At 43.0% G+C, this 24,491-nt stretch overlaps 1 protein-coding gene across 2 annotated transcripts in view; it reads left to right on the top strand.

The window, feature by feature from the left end:
- epha4b (eph receptor A4b) overlaps window positions 1-23,172 on the top strand; it is an 80,251-nt gene extending 57,079 nt beyond the window's left edge. The window contains exons 11-19 of one of the 2 annotated variants that reach the window (XM_061083843.1): window positions 6,081-6,148; window positions 7,206-7,331; window positions 7,588-7,773; window positions 16,316-16,377; window positions 19,119-19,328; window positions 21,217-21,366; window positions 21,633-21,826; window positions 22,753-22,893; window positions 23,073-23,172. In XM_061083843.1, coding sequence (XP_060939826.1) covers window positions 6,081-6,148; window positions 7,206-7,331; window positions 7,588-7,773; window positions 16,316-16,377; window positions 19,119-19,328; window positions 21,217-21,366; window positions 21,633-21,826; window positions 22,753-22,893; window positions 23,073-23,172 — 1,237 coding nt within the window. The remainder of the gene's footprint in view (window positions 1-6,080; window positions 6,149-7,205; window positions 7,332-7,587; window positions 7,774-16,315; window positions 16,378-19,118; window positions 19,329-21,216; window positions 21,367-21,632; window positions 21,827-22,752; window positions 22,894-23,072) is intronic. The other variant, XM_061083844.1, reaches the window with a different exon arrangement.
- The last annotated feature ends 1,319 nt before the right edge of the window (window positions 23,173-24,491 follow it).

Raw genomic sequence — 24,491 nt, forward strand, 5'->3', positions numbered from 1 at the left:
AAATGAGAGGAAAGGAAAGGAAGAGAAAACAGCGTACCATTCCTTCTGACTCTGTCTTGTATCTGAGTGTATCAATTTCCACTTTCGTCTTCCAGCCGGCAGCCGGCCTCTAATCCTATAAAAGCCAGCCGCTCATATAAAGCAAACTGGGCGATACCAGCAGCTCAGAACGGCCCACACTTTATTAGCTCCCTCCATGTCTCAGGTCAGCATTAGTCCAAGGTTATTCACTTACATGGAGATAAACCATGTCTCTGACTTTAGCTGCTTTCTGACATGCACTGAACATTTTTTAGAGCAGTTGTACCTGAGAACACAAATGTCTCAGTCAGTTGCTCAGGACATTTTCAAGAACTTTTCCTATCAGCCCCCTAGTGAAATGTCTGGAAATCCCAGTGAGCCCAAGTGAGAATACAGTAGAAAGATGAAATTCACAGTGAGCAAGCGGGCAAATGGACGAGGTTTCTAGCATGAGACTAATGCAAAACTACAAAAATAAAGAATAAAAATACCACAGGATGGAAATATATCAACTGGGAAAGACAACAAGATTCAATGGCTTTTGATGACAAGGGTAGATGCCGGTTATTGATGTGCTGTAAAACAAAAAACAACATGCAATGTCCATAAGAAAGTTATGTGTCATGTCCTGCCTCCTGAATGCTCTACCAACCCCCCCTCTCCTGAAAGGCATTTTCCTGTTGGAGTGAACACGTCTGACCTGGATGATCTCCTGCTTCCTTCTTCATATGTCAAAGTCAAACTCTGGAAATGATCCAGACTTTTTTTTTTTTTAAATGTCTGTGCCACTTTGTCACCAGCACATTAACATCCACACAACTGTGTTTGTCTCTTACACGATTTAAAGTCTGGGTTCTGTCCCACTAAGTTCCAAGGTTATCCCACCACTCATATTTACCCCACAGCTCTCTCCTCTCCCACCTCTCTCTTCTTTCAGTGCATGATCAAGCTTTTTATTCTGTCCTGCCAAAGCCTCCCTTTGTCTGATCTCCTCTGTAGTCACTGTCATCTCCCCGCTTTCCTTTTCTCTACTCTTTCACCTTGTCTCTTCCTCTCCGGCTCAGATATAGGGACTCCAGCGGCTCACCTGACATTTGTGATGAGATAACCCTTTTTGTAAGCTTCGGGCTGTTAACAGCTTTTACAACCTTGTGTCTGACAGAGGTCGTTCTCTTAATTACACAGCACGCTGTCGAGCTGCAAACACCCCGGCAAACTAAAATAACAGAGGGAGCGCTGGTTTTAATTATCAGAGGAAGTACAAATCAGCTCAACTCGGTGCAGTCAATGTTGTCTCCCTCGCTGTAGCCCAGAGTCAGGCTGAAGGGGGAATGGAAGCAGCAATCTTGCCTGAGGCTAATAAGCCAATAAATGAAGACTTGGCATAACACTGACAATATCAGGAAAAAGTGGAAGGCCTGCTTAGTCACACATTTTGTAAAACTTCAAGAAGATTACACAATCAGGATGGATCACTGTGCGTTGTCATACTGGACGCAGTCCAGCAGCATAACCACCGGGATAAAGACTTTATTTGTCATGTGCTCATACAGTGTTTGCAGTGAAATGCAGGGTGGCAAATCACAGGGCAGAGTAACAAGATGAATCATAAAATAATAAAGGATAGAAATTAAAGAAGATATATTTGATAAAAAAATATAATATGTAAAGTGGGTTTTATAATGAAACAGTGCATATTGAATAGGTTTGCAGGCAGGTTCTTTCTCCCTACTCCAAAAAGGTAATAACCTTGATCAAGGACTTTTGTTTTCAGCAGCATTTATTTGATAGTTGTAGCAAAAAAAAACACTGAACTGATTTACATGAAATGTTGTGGAGGAGTTGGGCACGACACATGAAAGAACCCATTCAATTTTGGAGTGGATGAATTCTTTTCACTTTCTTTAACGTGGTGAGATAGGGGAATAGCCTTGAGGGAGGTGTGTGCTCTCTGACTACCTTTCTAGTGTTGTTTGTCTGACTGTTAGCATGATTATGCCTAAATAATCATGCAATTATGTCTGCCTAAAAGGAGTGAGTAAAGAGGTTGTAGAAGTGATTACATTCATTCTGAACTGAATATTTTGGCAGCTGTGCCTGTAATGTTTGTAGTCGGAGCTATCACCTGACAGGACGACAGACTGTAGTTCCGTATCGAGTGGACTGAATATTCCAAATTGTCTGTTTGGCTGAATTTGAGCGTATTGATCTGTCGTGGGTTAGCTTTGTGATGGACCGCCGACCTGTTGAAGATGTGTCCTTGGTTTATTGGAGCGCAAACTAGATAAGAATCTATCTAGCAGGGATGAAGTAAAAAAACACACAATTTTTTTCTCTCCAGCAGCAACACTTTTGACTCTTTGTCTATCGAGTCTTCCTTTTCTTACTCTCTTTCAGTTTGAGCTATGTGCTGATCCAGTATTCAACATTTCCATCCCTCCTTCTTTTACACTGATTTTTTACACTGATCTTATTCCATCACTGCTTTATCTTTAGCTTCTGTTGTCGCAGCACAAACACCCTCTCACCCCTTTTCTGACGCCCATTCTGTACATTAACCTTCGAGTTTCCATCCCTATACTTCCCTTCTCTCCCCACACTCCCCCTCCATCTGATTGCTTGTTATTTGGTATGCAGGCTTGGACCCCCATTGTGTGTTCTTGCCTGTCAGCACTCTCTTTTTCCATCTCCCTCTCCTGCTCTCCGTTTCTTTACTTCTCTCTCCAGTGCCTGATGTCCATCCCTCTTTCAAAAAAAAGAAGAGCTAAGACAAAGAGTGGAAGACAGGGCCTGCTGGGGGATGGATAAATTGATGGAAACAGCAGGAAGAAAAAAAAGAAAAGAGGATATGTGGGTTATTTGATAAGGGAATGTTTTCACTGAAAGGAAGAATTAAGAAAAGAATAAACCACCCCCGAGATAAAGGGCAGCGGGGGAGAGGAAGAGAGGGGGAAACTGGGGGAGGGGCTATGGCGATAATAATATATGGATGGAGTTCTGTGAAGGTGGAAGCTTGCTAGCAGAATGACAAATGGGTCTCGAGTGACAGAGCATTATATTAAAAAGTAAATTGATATGCAAATGTGGAGTGTGTGGCTTTGGAGGACAGGGATAGCCTGTTGTCCTCAGTGAGGTGGAACAGAGAGAGAAGTGTGAGGCCGGGTGTGATACTGATACCGCACTCCATTAACGTGTGTGTTTTTGCATGATTGGCGCATGTGTGTGTGCTTTCAATCTGCATGAGCGTGAATCTGTGTGGGTGGGATGCGTATATTCACTGTATGAACCAGCAGCAGTGCATAGTGCAGCTGGATGGCTGCTAAATGGAACAATGGTTTCCCCCTGCAGTGACGGGGAGCGCTAACTCCACACTGAAGACGAGCAGGATAAAGAAGCAGCGAACGGCGAATGTCTCTTTACAAAACCTGTTCCGGCTCAAGGACCTATGAATGTTCATACCGTAAAGTAAATACCTGTGGAATACAAATCCATAGCAGAGAGCTGGACACTCACCAAGACTGTTTTACAGAACAATATTATCTGCCACTGCTCTAAAGCCTGAAAGGGAACATGCCATGGCTGCAACCTTGTCCCCAGCAAAAGACATTTACCTATTTTCTATGACAAACAAAGGACACAACCAGGAGTTCTCACTCTGTGACTCATTTGATATTATAGGTTAAAGCTACTTTGGCGTTTTTAATTAAAGTTAAAAAATGTCAACCCATGCTGCTCTTCCAATCATTGACTTTGCGAATACTTAACCACAACTGTTAACTATAAAAATCTCAACATAACCTTCAGTCTTCAATCATATCACACAATAGTCCTCGTCAGATGGAGTTTTACAACTTACAACTCATTTTTGTTTCATGAACCTGCAGCTGCCGTCACCACAATATTTTCATTAACCTTTGAAACCCTTTAACCTTGCCTCAACATACACACAAAAACATAATTCACATTTTAGATGCCACGAGTAAAGAGGATTTTGCATGGCATTGACCAGTTTGCTGATTTCAGGTCAGCTGAATTTAAGGATTGAAAAGTTTTTGAAATATACATGTCACACACACAAACACACACACACAAACACACACAAACACACACTGCCGGCGCAGCTGGCGAGGGGAAACAAAAGCCACAGCCATGTCAGGTTTTGTACCAAGCTTTAGACTGCAGCGCTAATGATTCATGACACTTCTAACTGGAGAGGAGAAATGAGTCGCTCTGTAATTACTATGGAAATGTGTTCATCTCCCATCAGACACACACACACACACACACACACACACACACACACACACACACACACACACACACACACACACACACACACACACACACACATACACACACATCCAGCAGTGATGGGGAAGTGTTTCAAACATCGGTCTTGATGTTTCGCAGAGGTGCAAGTGTGTGTGTGTGTGTGTGTGTGTCCATCCCCACAGGATTATCACACATGGAGCAGAGGTGTGACCCATGTCCCCATTCCCCATATGCTCTAAACACATGCCCCAAAGCATTGTGTGTCAAGGGGGTTATGATGGTCCCTTGGTGTTTGACTGGCTCCAGCCCAGCTGATAACCAGGTGGGGCCCAGCTCCCCTTTCATTAGAATATTATGCCCCCTCCTCTTTATCCCCAAACACCAGCAATGAGTCTGCCCCATGTGTGTATTCCCAAAACAGCCTATTGATGTCTGGGTTATACCATGCGTTCAGCTGTGTAAAATCAACAGAAGGATTAAACACCAAACTACTGAGATTTACTGAGCCTGCCGAGGCCCCCACCCTTTCTGTCCCTACGCGTGTCTCTTATTCTTGGACATAAGAGGTTTCTCTGTTTGTGGCCTCACTACTATTCTCTCCTACTACTTTTTGTCTATATTTCATGTCTCCTCGCCCTTTTCTTTATCTTTCTTTCAGTCTCCTTTTCTATCCTTTCCTGCTCTGTGGTGCTTCCCCAAATCAAATTCCCAGTTACTCCTGGCTCTTAACCCAAATCAATTTGTCTTCATAATGGACAGACATACTGACTGGTTAGTGCTTTACCTGTGCAGCAGTCAAGGAGGAGAGGAGAGGAGAGGAGGCCATAGTATTAATGTCATGTTTAGTACCTTATAAAATAAAACCGCTGTTACATTTTATGTTTTTTGGCTTAAAAATTTTCTTCCAAATTTAAGAGAGCGGTAAATCTCAGAGACAGAGTTAGCCGCGGGTTGATTAGAGCTGTTAAACACTGTTTAAGACTGTAGCACAACAAAGTGGAGAGAAAATACACTGACACAAACATAGGGCACCACAGCATCCAGCAAGACACACACTCATACACACAACACACACGCACACTGGCAGCAAAACCCCTGTGAGGTGTGTAAAACAGAATAAGTCTAACACTTCCTCGCGGCAGGACGCCAGGATTGAATTGATCAATTCGTCAATATTCTGCTGTGGCTGTTGAACTGACCCACGCTGCAGGGTGTGTGCACAGGGGGGTTGGGAGAGGGCATAAAAGGCTGTGTTTGTGACCCATGATAATGTTAGAGCCATTGGTTAAAGGCCAGAGGGGAGATACAAAAAGAGAGGGGTGATTTAATGCAGGGGTCTGCCTCTATGGGGACTTCTGTAACACACACACACACACACACACACACACACACACACACACACACACACACACACACACACACACACACACCACACACACATTATTCACTCAATAACTCACTCACTCATCCCCAGGCGTAACAGCTCAGAGGGAAGTGTGGAATCGACAGAGAAAAAGAGGAATAGTTTGTTTTTGTTTTTGTCTCCTAAAGGCTTGTCTTAGATAGAGGAGTGGGGCGTGCAGAGCAGAGGGAACTATCTAGTTGTTCATACAAACCGCTGTCGGCTGTGCACGGAGTAGTTTGGGACTTTCCTGGAAATGTTACACAGTAGCTTTTTAATATAGAAAACACATGCAACCAAGATTATGTGATCCTTCATATGGGAGGGAAATGTTGTTTGTGCATTGAATAATAGGATAATCTTTCACCTTTGTGTTTCTTTTCAGGCATTGTGGATATATCAAAGCCAAGCAGGACCCCGATGAGGAGAAGATGCAGTTCCAGCACGGCCGAGGTGAAGACACATGCATTCACACTAATGGAAACACAAGCATTCACGCATACACACACATGGTCCAATACAAGGTTTCTGTCTTTGTTTTAGTGTTCACATTGAATCCCATTAGTTTTGGTTTCCCAAAGCAATTAGGGGAGAGCACTAAAGACTTTTCATGACTTACGTGGTTTGTAGAGAGACGTGCATCGGACGTGGCTCAACTTCCTGCAACTAGGCCTAAGGTCTGATCAAATGAACCAAACCATGTTTCAATTTGATACAGACCAAACCACCTCTTTAAGTCAGACTGTAGGTGTGAAAGCATCATTAAATACTGTCATTTCCTTCAGCAAATTGAAGTTGTTTGTTAAATTTTTCAAACTTTTTCTTATTTTTAAATCTAAGTTTATGCTTATGCAAGCACCACCCCCCCACACACACACTCACACAACATGGCTTTAGCCAAACCTCACACCCACCTGCACTGAATCACAGCACTGACTGTATTTATGGCCGTAAACAACAGACACAAGGATGAATATTTTATCATTTTGAACTCAGCTGAACCATTCAGGCGCAGAAGCACTCTGAAATGGAAGCACTCTTAAAAAACACTGTTCAAATACAACACCTATACTTCGTTTACACACCTTCCTATGTATAATAGGTATTCACACAGTTGCAGTGTAAATCTCTATCTCTGTGACACTGTGGTTAAACCACATTGTTTCACACTTTCATGCACAAATGTTTGCTGGCAGAGTGAAGCTCCTTATGGGTTCCTGTTAAAATTATGAGTAATTTTAACACCATTGCTAGCATAGTAGTTATGTGTTTTATTATGTTATGATTTGTAATGTCACTCAAACACAGCGCCCACACTCAAGCTCACATTTCCACGGGCGCAAGCATAAAGGAGGAATTAGTGTCAGCTCCTGGAGAAAACTAATTTTATTATTTTCTTTAGTATTAAGTATTAACCTTTTTTATTCTTTTATTATTAAATACTGAAGCTGAATATGATATAATTCATTTAGCATTAACCGGTCATCTCCTTATTTCTCCACTCCTGAAGTTAAGCTTCCAGGCAGCAGGACCTACATCCATCCTCACACCTACGAAGACCCCAACCAGGCTGTAAGAGACTTTGCCAAAGAGATCGATGCTTCCAATATCCGCATAGAGAGAGTCATTGGAGCTGGTGAGTTGGCAGTAAAACAGCAGTGGGCTGTATTAATAACTCAAAAGAGTATTAAAAATGCAACTTGTGAATTCAAGAACTTAAACTGTGGTTCATTTTAGGGACTCCTTTTAGTCGTATTTAAATGCTCAGACAGTCTACCTTATATCCGGAAACTGATGATTAAATATCAAAGAAGCACCTTTAAAATTAAACTATTTTAGTCATGTAAAATAATTTCTCATAATATAAGCTTGTATCTTCTCCCTGTGTGTAGGAGAGTTTGGGGAGGTGTGCAGCGGCCGGCTGCGTGTGCAGGGAAAGAGGGAGATCTACGTGGCCATCAAGAGTCTGAAGGCGGGATACTCTGACAAACAGAGGAGGGACTTCCTGTCCGAGGCCTCCATCATGGGACAGTTTGACCATCCGAACATCATCAGGCTGGAAGGCGTCGTGACGAGATGTGAGTCTTATAAAACCGTCCTGCATGGGTGGGTGGCTGATTGAAGGAGGTGTGTGGTCTGTGTACTCTCCCTTTTCTCTTCTCTGAGTGTGGTGTAATAATGGTGTGCAAGTGTGTGTGTGATGGCGATGTTGGCGGGGATCCTTGATCAGATAAAAGCTCCATTACCATGGTAACAAACTGATGACGCATGGCAGTGTACATGTGAATGGCGTCCATTCGCAACCCAAACAGCCACTTGTGTACTTCACATGATTGTGTTAGGCAATTAGAGTGGGTTTTTGTTCATGTAGGTGAGATAGACATCCTGGTTCAACAAAAGAGCTGATTTGTTATCGTTGGGTCTCGCTCTCTCGATCTCTCAGACACACGCACACTCACATGCACGCACACGCACGCACGCACGCACGCACACACACACACACACACACACACACACACACACACACACACACACACACACACACACACACACACACACACACACACACACACACACACACACACACACACACACACACACACACACACACACACACATTATCCTGCTCTCCTCTAATGTCCCTATCTCACTCTCCTCTCGCTCTCTCTCTCTCTCTCTCTCTCTCTCTCAGTCAGTGTCCATCTAATCTCCTTTTTCTTCTCTTCTCTGCCTCGATTGCTTTCACTAAATCTCAAAGTACATCAACACTAAGCCACATAAACACATCCTTTTCACCTTTTCCGCTGGTTTTCATCTCACATCCGCACTTACACAGCACACACAGCTCGCTCTGCTTGTTTCGACCACTTTTGTTGATCCAATCTCCAACAACACCGGAGCTTTTACAAAGTTGAACAATGAAATACGGAGGAAAGCTGAATCCTTGCTCTATCTAGACATCCCTGCGATCAGGGCCAAACCACAGACAGTCACTATGAGACCAACATGCAAAGCTTGATTTGTTATTAGTTGACAGATAGCAGCAGAGATAGATTTTGGAGAACACAGATTGGAAAAAAAACGTGATGCATTATAATCATCATCATCAACCCTGATTCAAGTTTTTGGGATGAAAAGCAATGGGCATCACCCACTTCTTAGGTAATCCAAACTGAAACAATCTTCTTCGAAGTGATATCGTTCCATACGAGTTGGATGGTTGGTGATGTTTTGCTTTTACCGCTAGAAATTGAGTTGTGACTGATAAAAACCCAACGTGTCAGCATCCTCATTTCCAAGTGTCTCTGTTTTTACCCATGCATGTTGTCGCGCTGCCCTGGACATTTCAAACCAAAACTGGCCCAGCAGTGCTTCCAAAAACTCCCCAGTAGTGTCGATGGTTGGTGATTCAGCCTTCATTGGAATTAATTCAATTAGTCTCTGTTGATCTAACAATGCCTGGTATTAAGCATGTGGTGCTAGTCTGGATTATTCCCTTTTTGAAAATAGTTTATCAATTAAGAGTCAGAGCTTTTGGAAAAAGATTATGTGAGGCTGGATGGTCACAGGCTGTGTGGCAATTCATTAAAGTAATTCATTCTTCCATCCCTAATTTTAAGTGTCAAAACAAGGGATCGCTTAGAACAGGTGTCGTCACAACAGCTGTACGTTCAGCGCAGTAGCAACTCGTTAACACGTGTTTAACATTTAATACCTTCGATCAAAACCCTGCTTCCTGCTCATTCTGACGAGGGAGAGACGCCTGTGTGGACATGTAACCTTTTCACGCATAAAATGTGTTTTCACATCAGCTGGCCTCCCTCCTCCCTCGTATTCACCTTCCTCACTGCAACTGGTCTGACACCTTGCTATGCACTTGTTTGTCAGGAGATCTACGGGCGAGCAAAAAGGACAGAGAGAGTTTGTACAGAGAAATAGAAATGTAAACATGCAGGTAGACAAATAAACCTCTGCCTCCCTGCTTTCTCCCTCTGTCACACGCGGACGCACGCACACGCACACACATACACGCAAAGATTTTTTGTCCATCACCCGGTGGTTCTCAGTGGCACTTAGGCCAACAACAAAAGAGCAAATGCATATGCATGGGCTTTTATCATGAATATTAATAATTCATAAAGTTAATTGGATGTGTTTTTTAGCCTCATGAATATTCAGCAGCAGGCATATTAACAATGAGACCCCTCTGCATTTCTTATTCATTTCCTTTCCTCCGTCATCCTCTCTCTCTCACTCTAACTCTCTCTCTCATTGTCGAAATGATGCTTGATGCTTAATGACTGTGACCTTTGGTTCGCAGGATTCAGGCAGTTTGCAAAAGTAATGCAGCAACAAACAAATGGGTTTATTTTATTCTGACAGGCCAACACGTAATTATGGCACTTTCTTTTCTCCTTTTTCTGGCACACTCTATTCTGATTCAAAACACCCCAATACATTTACAAATTGCCACAAAATACTTTACGTTTCCTGACAAGGGACAATAGCACAGCTAAACTGTAGAACCCTGGCTTTCTCAAGCAAATTTCTTCCATAAATCAAGGAGCTCTTAACTTCTCTGTTTTCTGTGATAAAAAAAAATGTGTGTCTGTGTTGTGTTTATGGCGTATGCATGTAGTGAGTGTCTGTGTCTACTTCTAAATGCGTTTCTTTCTGTGCCTCTCCTCTCACCTGTCTTCACGGCACATTGAGAAGCTGATAGAGCTCCTCAGAAACAAATCTCACTAGCGGAGCAGTAATTTCACAGGTCACAGCCCAGAGTGTGTATGTGCGAGCGAGGGGGTGAGAGTTGAGATGGGTCAATAATTCCTTCAGGCTTTTTTTTTTCTCTCAAGCACCAGCTGGTCCCTTCACACCGCCCTCAGTCTAATCAGGCAGACTGACCCTGACTGCTCTGGGCTCAGGTGTTGGACTGGTTTGTGCAAGTGGGAGCAACCGTAGGATCAGCAACGGCAGAAATAACTCTTGTAGTAGAATCAGCCCTAGTAGTAGTAGTACTAGTAGTAGTAGTAGTAGTGTTTTGTGTGATTATTAATCCAAAACCTAAAGATGATTAGTTGAGTAACTCTTAAATAGAGATGGTCTAATACAGATTCTGTAAAATGCCGGGTCGGGCATAGAGAAATAAGTGATTCTATTGATCCAAAACCACATCTTTAAAGTATATTAGTTTCACCCAGATAAAACTGCAATTTTCTTTTCCCGGAAATCACTTTTGCTCTGCTGCTACACAAAAGCTGCTGCAGCAGTTGTCGTGTCTCCTTAGCCAGAGATAGCTTTAATATTTTCCACTTGAAACTGTGTTGTGTACCGTATGCAAGTCTTCACTAGGGGTGGCAGTAGTGTAGCCAATTACAACACTGGCAATACGAATTTGAAGAACCATCAAATGAAAGAGCACTAGGAGTTCACCTGAGCTAGGCCAACAATGATAGAAACTATAACATCCATACAGGGTTAGTAGCAAACAGCTGTTAACTTACGTTATACATGTTCCTATGTTCTTAAATGGACTGGTATTGCACCGGTACTCTGTATCGGCTGATGCTCAAAGTCCAAGTATTTGATTTGGTATCTGGAAGCAAAACATGGTATTGGAAGATCTCCATATTCCATCATTACCACTGTCTCATAGCTTTTAGCTGTCCGCAACTGTAGATGTATTTATTTGACGTGCACTATTGTGCTGTATGTTGTATAATGCAGTGGCTTGGAGCCCACGACAAGTTTCTCTTTGGGGCTTTATAAAATGTACCTTACCGTAAAATAAAGTAAGTTACAGTACAACAACATAGCACTAGATCAAAAAGGTCGCCTTAAATTGCAAGGACATCTGTGGCATGAAAAGGTCCAAATGGTCTGTGGGGTTTCCTGCAGTTTCCCCAGTGAGATCTGACTGTTTTCAAGCTGTGCAATTATCCAAACAGTCAATTAATTAGAATAATCATTTAAGCTCTGAAGCAGAACAGTGCAGGGAGCAGTAATGTTAGTGGACAGTTGTAGTTCTTGTTCTTGTTGATGTGAGAGAAAAAGTAGTTAAAGTAACACTGTCAGGATTGTATTATTTGTAGCAGCAATAAAAGTACAAATGGTTGTATTGGCATGAATTACTTTTGGATGTCTGCATGCCCTCTCAATGTTCAAGAGGGGAACTCAATGTTAACACAAACTTACCCATCAGGACTCATGACACTATGGGGACAGAAATTGAAATTGTCCAGACAGTAGACAGTTTGTTAGGGGAAAGACTCGGCTTCTGGTGTTGGGGTTTAATTGTGATAGTTAAGGTTAGTAAGTAGTTAGTGAGTGAGTGAGTGAGCGAGCAAGCGTTCTAAACCTCATAGGACTCAAGCACCCGCCATGTGCCACTCTAATAACCGACTCCGTTGTCTGTCACCTGATTGTTGCTATTGTCATGCTAATTGGAGTGCCACATGCAGGAGAGGAGGGGAGAAAAAATAGATCTCTTTTCTTTATCTGTCTCTCTACACATCAGGAGAGTGCAGCAATCTGCCCCTTCTTTCCTCCCACCCTCCCCTTTCCCCTACTCCATCCCCTTATCATCCCTTCATCTCCCCCTTCCCTCATTTTATCCATCCGTCCTTTATGTGTTTTACAATCACTGCAACAATCGGCTCGTTTGGAAAACCCTCAATTACCAAGCTCCATCTCATCTGCCCCCACTGCACACACACTCACACTCACACAACCACACACACACACGCGCACACACGTGGAGTCACACATATGCCCAACGATTCCGATTTTGAATATGTATGCAGATCTTGAGACAAATGAGCAAGAGGAGTAACAGGAGGGGAAAGTGGATAAAAGGTGACGATGGTGGCGGGATGTAGGGGGACAAGGGGGGAGATGGATGGATGAGATAGGATACAAGAGTGAGGAAATGAGAGAAGATGAGGCTTGAGAACAAATGAGGCAGAGAGGGGGGAAAGATGTGTGCGAAGATTTGAGGAAAAGAGGGGCGGATGGATGAGGGGAGAGACGACGAAGAGACAAACGTGAGGAAATGAGCGCAGAAGAAGAAGCGAGGGGTGTGGAGTGTATGTCGGTGCCCAGGATAAGGTTATTGAGTTTCTGTCTCCCTGTTTCTACGCACCCCTGCATCCTCACATGGCACTTCCCAGAACACAGATCTGTCCTGTGTTAAAAGCATTGTATCATTTAGTTCAGACCTTTAACATTAATCAATACAGCAGTTATTTCATTTTCTCGTTTGTACCTTGGGTTGCCTCATTCAATAATGGGCTAATTTAGCCCACCAGTGCGCCCGCTCGCTCACACACACACACACACACACACACACACACACACACACACACACACACACACACACACACACACACACACACACACACACCCAAACAGTGATGGCCACTAGATGTTATTGTCCAGATGTATATACAGAGTCTACCACTATTTTATACATCCACACCAGCATACAACCAAACAGCCTCTCATAGTGAATGTCCTAGATATACTATAAGTGTTTGATATCACTTTCATGCACATACACAGTAATTGACACACACGTTTGTACTTCTAGGGACACTCATCGACACAATACAATCCGTGGCCCCTTACTCTAACCATCCAAATGAAATGCCTAGCCCAAACCTAAACCTGATTCTAACCCTAAAACCAAGTCTTAACCCACAAACAGCTCATAGAAAAAGTGAGGACCGGTCAAAATGTCCTCACTCTCCAAAAATGTTTTTCGGGGTCTATGCTTGAAATGGTCTACATAAAGATATATGTACAGGAACACAGACACACACAGGAGGCACGGAATGATCCTGGATAAAGCAGAGGCATCACTTTCTACCTTCACTTAATGAAGAGCTGTAAAAGGGAGCAAACTCCTCTCTGATCCATTCCATAACACACTCCACCTGGCAGAACATCAATACCCAATCTGCGGGCACACACACACAGAGTTGGTGGTTTAAGCGGCTGTGTGTTATTCCTGAAGGCGATGAGAGGCAATACATTGCAATGAATGCGAATGTGATTAGTTAATTATGCGCTTTCAGGAGGAAATTGAGGAGCGCTCTTCTGAATGTTTCAGCTCCACGATGAGCCAGAGAGGCTTCGTCTTGCCAGTGAGTGTGTCTCTGGAGTGTGGGTAACGTGTGAAGAAGTCCTAACAAGGAGTAAAAGGGGTTTATTGTGTTGTTGAGTGTGTGTGTGTGTGTGTGTTTGCACTGGCACCTGACATCGAGACAGAATGAGCTAATATACAGCATGAGTGCATGTGGTCTGGTATATTGGTAACTTCTGTTATCTTTCACAGTTGCAGGGATAATCTTGTATGGCAGGTGTCTAGATGGTGGCTGGTGATAGTCTGTGTGTGTGTGTGTGTGTGTGTGTGTGTGTGTGTGTGTGTGTGTGTGTGTGTGTGTGTGTGTGTGTGTGTGTGTGTGTGTGTGTGTGCGTGTGACTACATGCCAGGCTCACATGCTCCTCTAAGCCAAGACAACAGGATGAATGTGTTTCATCATTGTGTTTCTCTCTTGACTGCATGCAACACTGAAGGTAATATTCTCCATCCTTGATAACATACATAGGCATACATACACATGAAGCGCACACACACACACACACACACACACACACACACACACACACACACACACACACACACACACACACACACACACACATATACACACTCACACACATAATTGATTTTCTGAGTTTTTTTCATACCTCTTTTCCATATCATGGTTGTCTACTTTGTACAATATGACATTTATGCCTGGCTTTTCTGTATGGATACACACAGGCACACAGAACCACAACGTTCATGGGGTCTACAATCTGTGACACAATTAAAGATATACACACACACACACTCTACCTCTCTTTCTCTCTATCTCTCCTATAGGTAGAAAGAGGGTGTGAAGACTCCTTCCACTCCGGCCTGACAGCTGTTAAATCTGCTGTGACAAACACACACACACAAAGCATACATGTGTTCTCCGCCTCTGATCAGAGCGGAAATCAGGCAGTTATCATTGCGCCGTCCCTCTCCACCTTCAATGCCCTGAAACCAGCCGTCTCTCTATCACACACACACACGAGCACACACACTGACACACAACACAGGCCCCTTGTGGAGATAAATGTGACCGGCAGTCTTCACCCCAAGCAGAGGAAAATCCAATTCTCTTTCACTTTTATCCCTGAGACTAATGTTACTGTCATAGAAGACACCGCCACCAGAGACCAGCCGACTCTGTGTGTGTGTGTGTGTGTGTGTGTGTGTGTGTATGCGTGCTGCAGTGAGATAGTGAATTCATTTAAGGTGATGTATTGCTGTCTTTACCTACATTTTCACTGTAGGCCTTGGTGGTGTTGTTCCTGCCTTCCCGTGACAAGCTTTTGACCTTTCTTCCTCTTCTCTGATCAGAATTCCTTTGTTCACCCTCATCTCACAACCCCTTGGCATCTCATTTAAATTAACATGTACACTATATATTTATACTTATGTTCCTTTCACTTCTTTATGTATATATAAGTTTGCCTTCATGTGTCCCTTTCTTTTTCTGTCTAACTAAATAAAGCTTAATGGTGTTTTACATTATACATATTAAATACATAGGGTACTCCACAAGGAAAGAAAGAAAGAAAAAATGAAAGCATCATATTTTATAAAAAGATGCTGAATCAGGAGACTTTGAATTAAAGTACGATTTCCTGTCTCTCTTCCCCTCTTGTGTGCGCTGCCTTTAAATCTCCCCCAAGTTTTTTCCCAGGATCTCTGAGGTCTGATTGGGGAAATTTGACCTATTCATCACAGCTGACATAGACAGTGTGTTTACAAGCCACAGCCACAGCCACACACACACACAAAACACACACACACACACACACACACACACACATACATACATAACATGTAGCCTGTTGGTTTGTTATTGGTAAAGCTCAGCTGTAGGGGGTGGTACTTATAAGAAGCCTGTAAACTAGGGATAACTGCTGTTTTGAGGGTTTTGGTGTTTGTGTGTGTGTGTGTTTCTGTGTGTGTGTGTGTGTGTGTGTGTGTGTGTGTGTGTGTGTGTGTGTGTGTGTGTGTGTGTAGTTTGATTGCAGGTACTTTGTTAATCATTTGTAAGCCCCACCAGATGCCATGCAGGGGACCATAGTGCACAGGGCCCGTCAGTCAAACACCCCTTCATCGCACACGTGCGCACACACACACACACACACACACACTCATGCAGGTGCAGGTGCACTGTGATCTGACCACAACCCCCTTCCCCTTGAGGCTGATTAGTATTCATGAGATCTCAGGAGGCCCCCCTTATACACACCAACTCACCCACACACATATTCTAGTGGATTGGTCCATTCTAATTATCTCCTGGCATTTATGGAGAGCGCTGATTAGAAGCTGTCAGTGTGACTGATGACGACATGCCATGTAATCCCCCAGAGAGTCGCAGGGAGACAGAAAGGAAGGCTGGTCACAGCTGTGGACTCCACTTCTTCTCTTGTCCTCTTCTCTTAGTTTTGTGTCTCTTTTCCTTGTAATTACGCTCCAACTAACAGCTGCCCTGCTCTGTGTCTCTGTAGGTAAACCAGTGATGATCATAACAGAGTTCATGGAAAACGGATCCCTGGACACTTTCCTCAAGGTGAGTCACTGCTGAGATGGAAGGAAAACAGCGCTCTGCTGTGCCCCAAAGTTCAGGGCCGCGAGTCTTCAGTCAAGCCCTGTGGAAAAGTATGCCACAGCTGTAAAGTGTTTAAAATAGTTGACTTTATCCCCCCAAATTGCTTTACTCACAGACACATTCTTTTGAGAATATGTAAAAACACCTGATGAAAAATCTCTCTCATCCCTCAGATCTGGAGAATTGAATCTATAAAGTTCACCAAGGCCTTAAGTTCAGTCTTACAAGGACTTATTTTAACATTATTCTTAAAAAGAAACCACACTATTATAGCTGATGGGAGATTTTGAGGTGGTTACATTTTTATATGTATTAAACACATAAAGAGAGTAAAATATTTCATTGCTGAGGCGTGATTATTGTTTAAAACATGAAATGTGTGCAGCTGGGAACAACAGGTCAGAATGTTCGCATTCTAAAAAAAAATTCAGATTCAGGAATATGGGGACAAGTTTCTGGATCATGCCAATATTCTGCACTACAAGGAGTCATTCACAATCGCACACAATACACTTTTCCTTTTGTTAGTTTGGACTGAGGGGAGGTGAGAAACATTCAGTCAGATGCATATCCTACAAACACTCTGACCACATGCTCTTCAGAGCACATAACAGAAGCAGGAGTCTGCTGACAAACAGGCTATTAAACAAAGAAAGTGTATTGCTTTGTGTGCGATATATGCACTGTCAGGGGACCTGACAATTAACAGTTCAATTCAAATGAAATTTAATACCTCTGCAGTCATATTGTTAAGTGTCAAGGTAGCAAATCAAATAAAAACACCACCGCCACAATCAGATTCAAAATATATCAACACTACCGTGAATAAACAGAGGAATATAGTCAGCGAGAATATACTGTAGAGACACATACAGAGTCTGAAAACAAAGAGACTGGTTGACATAAATGTTTTGAAGAGCAGGTTATGTAGCATAGTTTAAATTCTGGAAAGAGTTTTGCAAAATGAAGGCAGAAAAAGTAGCTTACATCATAGAAGAGGCTGTCACTTTATGCGTCATTATCAAGAGTTGATGTTTTTAAAGAATTACTTCATCTAAAAAATATTCTCTCAGATTTGACAGAAGGTTTTTAAGCATCTCTTAAAATGTCAATTTTGTACTTTCATTAATTTAATGTGAGATGCATCTAAACAAGTGATTTATGACGCTCGGATACAACACGTAGCACAGGTGACAATAACACTGTGAATTGAGATTTGCATACACCTGGATGAGTAGATGGTTACAGCCCTTGTGTGTGTCATGTTTAAAGTCCCCCTGATTCCTGTTCACAGTTGTTATCAGCCACTAAAATCACTACAGAGCTCCAAAGCCGTTAAACCTGCGATGATAGGCCCATCACTAAATAGACGCCAATTCCATCAGCAACACCGAAGCAAAATTAAATTAAACCTGACAAATGAAAAATGGCTGAAGCGTGCCTTGAAACACACACACCCACACACACAAACAACCCTTGTATACAGACACAGACATGTTATGTATTACAGTATGCATTATAATGAGGGTCATAGATCGCGTCTGCAGTGGCTCAATACAATTATAGCCTCACTTTTATGGGTTTTACAGCTCATCCGTGCTTCTGGCATCCATATGTCTTTAATTATGCCGTCCATTTATCAAGCAGCTCTCCCTTAGAAATAACAAAACCACTGCTCCGTCAGGGAGAATCTTCTCTTAGTCTCCCTGTCACTGTCTTTATCTAACCTTTCTATCTTTTCCACCTCAGTTTTGAGGGAATAACTTTGCTAATATGCCAGAAATTTGCCAAATAAAATCCAAATGTTCTCATTTGTCTCTATATCAAACCTCTCTGCCCCACATTTGTCTCTTCCCCTGCCCTGCACACCCTCCCTCCTCCTTCCTGGCAAGGCGGTGTGGTGGGCAGATTGATAGAGGAAGTCTGTAGGTTTGTTAGACAGTCCAATCAATCAGCATCTCACAAAACCACCGGCTAATTAACTTACTCCACAGCTGCCGAGGGAGAGACAGCAAAAGAACGATAGAGGAAGGGGAGTGCAGGGGGCCGCACAGATGCAGAAAGATGAAGGGAGATAGATAGAGTGAATCAAAGTAATACAGAGTTCTCTCTGTCTGAGACAAAGATTGAGGAGAGAGATGGAGAGAACAAAGAGACAGAGAGAAGGAGAGATGATATAAAGAAGAGAAGGTGAGTGATAACATTTCAATGGGGACCGTTGGCCCAGGGCAGAAATAATTGGCAGGAGAAGGTGAGTTGGACCACCATCGATCAACAGGCCCTGCTCTTTGCCAAAGACAGCTCAAATCTGAAATCCAGTGAGCCCTGCTTGGGCACATGGTCAGAGCTAGAGAGGAGAGTTCTGTCTCTGTCACAAACGATCCTCTGCTAGCAGGATTTTTTTGTGATCCGCGATTGATCCCATGAAGGACTAATTCATCTTTTGCTCGCCACCCTCCAGAGAGAGGTCAAAGTGCAGAGTTAGCAGCGGCTGGAAGGGATTCAGACTCCTGCTCAGGGAGTCTTAAGAGGCATGGAGTCCTGCCATCGCAGGCACTTGAATCCTGGCTTGAACTTTCCCCTCCAGCTGAGGTTGTTGAAGGACCTGGCACTGATCACCATGCCACCCGTACTGCAGCTTCATGTCAGCATTTACATTGTGCACTCTGTATTAATTCATCTTTCTCCTTGTCTCTCTGCAGAAACATGACGGCCAGTTCACGGTGATCCAGCTGGTCGGCATGCTGCGCGGTATCGCCTCCGGTATGAAGTACCTGTCAGACATGAGCTACGTTCACAGAGACCTGGCAGCTCGGAACATCCTGGTCAACAGCAACCTGGTGTGTAAGGTGTCGGACTTTGGCCTGAGTCGGGTTCTGGAGGACGACCCAGAAGCTGCCTACACTACAAGGGTGAGACACTTTTTCACATGCTGCTTCTGTCGCATCGTTTCTGATTACAGATACCAAATTGACCTCTACATCACTGTGCCTGAACCCGAATGAAAACCATATGTGCATAAATTAAGTTCTTTAAATTAAGGGACCCACTCCTATGGGGGCTCGAAAACAGCCAGTAAGAGTAAAAGAAATATACCTATGGAAATTGGTGTCATGTAAGTCATGCAGTGTTTCCTGCAGAATAGATTCCATCTGTGTAGATAAAGCAGGTACACAAGCACGCAGTTGCAGTTTGACCTGCACTCAGTCTAGAGAGACACATACGTTCTCCCTTGTTGTAGTTTTTTCAGCTGAAAAACGAACCATCTAGATATTTAAATATATTGTTGATTTAATACCATAATGCTTATGGAGGATCCACTTGCAAGGTTATACCAACCTGTCATCTTGGCAGCGACCAGGCCCGACCCCTGAGATGACAGCTGACATTAAATCAAACAATTCATGTTGTACTACAACACTGCCTCTGTTATGAGAGTACATGGATAAATAATGGCAATAGTGTATGGTAATAAATGATGGGATAAAAACTCTCCATATTGTAAATATCTACAATAGCAGTGAGGATGTCAGGGCGTATAGAAACAAGTTAGTGAGTCAAGTCAGTTAAGTGGATCACTGAGTTAAGGTCATTTAAAGATACAGTATATCAATGTGCAACTACCAGAGGAAGCAGGACATTCGTTCAACTTGTCAAGTTTCAACTACAAAAGATATGTACCCAATATATGAACGGTCGTTTTTTACAGTAGTGTGTATGTGCAGTATAGTTGTACAGAAGAAGTCTTTGATAACATCACCCTCCTCCCACAGAGTTCCGAGAGAATGAACAAACTCAAACGTCAGTGACTTAAACCACTGCGGAGTAACTCATCTAAAATGCCCACAAGGAGATGGCATTATTCATATTCATAGGAAGTGTCGGGATGTTATTTTTAATATGGCATTAGCATTGCCCTGGGAGGAGTGTATCAGCCGCTGACTGCTCTATTGCAATCGCACACAGCCTCCGACTGATGTCAGGAGACCTAGATGGAGAGCTGCAGGCAAGGAGGAGGAGGGGGAGAGAAAAGGGAGAGGCCGAGGTGGAGATGAGAAAGAGACGAGGAGAAAGGAGTGGATATCAAATAAGACCGAGATCTAGGGAGGCTGAGAGTGAGAGAGAGAATAAGGGAAGGCAGGGTAAGGATCCAGAGAGAGCAGTTAAGAGAAAAGAGAAGATGGTGTAGGGGTGGACAGGGGGCGGCGGAAACAAAAGTACAGTGCTGAGTGACTTGGCAGCTTTGTCTTTTATTTGACTTTGACCGAGCAGAGATGGGGAATGCTAGGTGGTGCAGAGGCAACTGCCGCATGTTAAAAAGCTGAAACGGGCCCTATAGAGGTACAGCCTGTGGCTAGACAAGAGAGAGAGGGAGAGAGAGAGAGAGAGTGAGTGAGTGGTGGTACTGCACTGCCCAATGTGTCTATACAGTGGGCTCTATGGAATCCTTTTGATCTGTGCATCAACAACAAAGGCAGAAGCTGCGTTGAAGTAAAAAAAGGAAACTGATGTCAAACGAAATTCAAAAGTCACCTTATGTTGTGGGTACATCAGAGAGAAGTGCTGTTGTCAAGGTGGTGTATAATCTCACCTCCATGGTTATCGCACCAGGCTTCCTCGTGGGCACAATCTTGTAATCTGCTTTTTCAGATCTAACTCTCGATTTACCTCAACACTTGGCAAGAAAAATAACAATATAAAACAACCTTTAAATATTTAAACTATTACCAACAGATTAAAACATCAAGTTCGTAATCAGCATGCCAACAATGTGCAAACTGTGATGTGAACCTTTTACAGGGAGGGAAGATCCCCATCAGATGGACGGCTCCGGAGGCTATAGCGTACAGGAAGTTCACCTCAGCCAGCGATGTGTGGAGTTACGGTATCGTCATGTGGGAGGTGATCTCATATGGAGAGAGACCCTACTGGGAGATGTCCAACCAGGACGTGAGTCACAAACACATGCCTCACGTCTCAGCTTCAGCAATAACAACCTTATTTTCCCTCAGACCTCAACTGTTGGCCTTGACTCTGTATATTATTGTTAGATCTCGATCCTACTACGTGAACGGCCTTGAGACCATACATGTTGTAATCTGACGTTACAAATACAACTATTCAATTAAAATATGATAATCAATTTCCCTGGACATTTTTATCTCTCATTCATTTATTGTTTACAGATCTTAACATCCGCCTCTATCTCCCAATAGGTTATCAAAGCAATAGATGAGGGCTACCGTCTTCCCGCTCCAATGGATTGTCCTGTGGTGCTGCACCAGCTCATGTTGGACTGCTGGGAGAAGGGACGGAGCGACAGGCCAAAGTTTGGACAGATTGTCACAATCCTCGACAAGCTCATCAGAAACCCTGCCAGCCTCAGGGAGCTGGCCAACAGCTCAGAATGGTCAGTGGGAGAAAGCTATGATTCTGACAGCTGAAACATGCATATAGGCTTGAGATTGACTGGTTAGACTGGTGGATGAGACATGCATTGAAGACGAGATCACTGCCTTACATCTACACTGTAAATCTATGTCGGTTGCAATTTTTTTTAGGTAAAATCACATTCTTTTCTTCTTTTTGTCAGTGAAATGATATAAATATAGGTTTGTGGCTTGGCATATCCAAAGTCTAAAAATTCAGTTTCGAAACTGTGCCTCCCAAGTTGTACTACTGTTTTACATCCAGACTATCATTATTTTCACATTTAAATTTTAGTCCTCAAACAGACCAGAAAACACAAGATATTTCTGTCAGCTTTAGAGGCGACCGAAGAGACTTTAAACAGAAAACCTATAAGCAGAATTAATAATGTGACAAGGAAGAAGATTCTCATACAGAAAACTTGTAGACATGTAGGGCTCTACATAAAGCACAAACAGCACTGTATGTAAGACCATATTTCATATAATGCAGATGTAATTAGTTCTGTGTATTAGTTCTGTGCATAGAATTAATCAAGTTTCAGCGTGAAAATGAATAAACACAGAGATCATTTATTACAATTTCTAACAAAAGGAAGCAAGCAAAACGGGGGAAGGGAGAGAGGTCATTAATCATACTTACCCACTAATGGGTAGGTTTAAAGTTTAGGGTTTATTTTTATTTATTTTATTGTGGTTTTGAGTCTCTGATGCTGCGGCTATAGGATAATTCAAACCATTCTGTCCAAATCCACAACCAGCAGCATGAATAAGTGTTAACCGTCCACTCAGATTTAATAACAGTTCCAAGGACAAATGACTGACATCAGCACAAGTCGGAAGCTGTTATTCAGCCTCTCAACAGGCTGAAACATGATTGAGACGTGAGTGTGGCTTTGTATTCCAGCAGGGAGGACCTGTCCCCCCCAGAGTTCAGCGTAAACACAGTGGATGAGTGGTTGGAGGCCATCAAAATGGGCCAGTATAAGGAGAACTTTTCCAGTTCTGGATACGTCAGCTTGGACTCAATCCTCTACATCAGTGTCAGGTACAGGCGGCTTGAGTCTCATCCTTGTTAAATCCATCAAGATTGCCAGTAAAAGATGGTATTATATTCCACTTGAGTGTCATTTACAATTGAAGGATTTGCACAAGTATCTTAGACACTGTAGATGAATTTTGCTCAGAATATATAAAGAAACCCTTTTTTTTGTGTCCTCCTTGTAGTGAATTGGCTAAGATGGGCGTGACTCTGGCTGGCCACCAGAAGAAGATTTTATCCACTGTCCAGAGTCTGCAGACCCAGGGGGCGCACGTCCAAGTATAACAGTGTCCACATAAACACAATGAGACAGAGCCAAAATGGATGCTCCTGTGACGAGTTTCACACCCCCTGATATGGAGTTGCAACGGATACTCTGTGCTTGGGCCTCCATTGATTTTGAAACACACCGTGATGAAGACAACATGGACGCTTGACTCCATCACCTTCTCGCAGTTTTCACCATTCTTCCCATCCTCGATGGGCACTACCAGCTTTAGCACTCAAGAGTCCCAACAACACAGCCACCATTACGGAGCAACTGAGAGACACGACAACATGTAGAGCATCCCAGATCATTTCACACCATAACAGCTCAAGAAAAGTTTAAAAAAAAAAGATTTTTAACAAAAGAAATGACAAAAACAAATTAGAATATGATTATCACTGTCTGTGAGGTGTACAGTTGGTTTTTACTGTCATTTTGTTTGTTTTGAGTTTTCACGATGAAGAGTTTAAACTGGGTCAGAAGATATGTATATGTGTAGATATATGTTTATATGGGCTGTGTGTCCCACAACCGTAGAGATGGACCTAACGTTTGTATTGGTGGTGAGGTTTATATCACTCAACCTTAATATGAGTTATTACCTGGTTTATGTATGGCCCCTTCCAATGCTCTCTGTACATAGAACGCCAGTGAACGAACCGAGATTCTGAATGGCATGAATGTGTGAGGGGGTGAGGGGGACGAAAAAAGGACCTTTAGAGATAGAGAGAGATGTAGATTCCGCTAGTTCATGTAGGATGGAAGTATTAAAGTATTTGACCAGAACAAGGGCTTCCCTGCCGACTGCTCTCAGACTCACTTCCATAGCAACTAGACCCAGAGCACGTTTGCTTGTCTGCTTGCACCTATGATGTAACTCAGTGCAAAGTCAGAGCAGGAACTGCTTAAGGTGAAGAGAGCACAGAGAACATTTTTCCCACTCTTCCATAACTGTCTATTCCAAACAACCTTGTCTGTTCAGTCAGCACGGTATGATATTGCTCGGGATATTTCAGCCTAAGAGTTTGCCTTCCCATGTTTCAGGTGTGTGAAGAAATACATGGTGTTTTGTGGAGAGCAAAGGTGACACAAAGGTCATGATAGAGTTGACACTGTTAAGAAAGTGTAACTTGTTTTCCCAGTGTTGTGCCATGTACAGTAAGGTAACATTGAGATGTCCATCTGGGCAACATACCAACATTCTCCCTATTCACTTTCCTTTACAACAGCTCCAATGGCTCGATGGTTGCACCAATCACTAGACCAATCACAATTGACAGTATTTTGTCCCGAATAGTTTGACAGATAAAAAAAGAGCACTGAAACCTTTTAAGCA

Source organism: Limanda limanda, chromosome 13 (genome assembly GCF_963576545.1).
Source record: "Limanda limanda chromosome 13, fLimLim1.1, whole genome shotgun sequence".
Taxonomy (NCBI): domain Eukaryota; kingdom Metazoa; phylum Chordata; class Actinopteri; order Pleuronectiformes; family Pleuronectidae; genus Limanda; species Limanda limanda.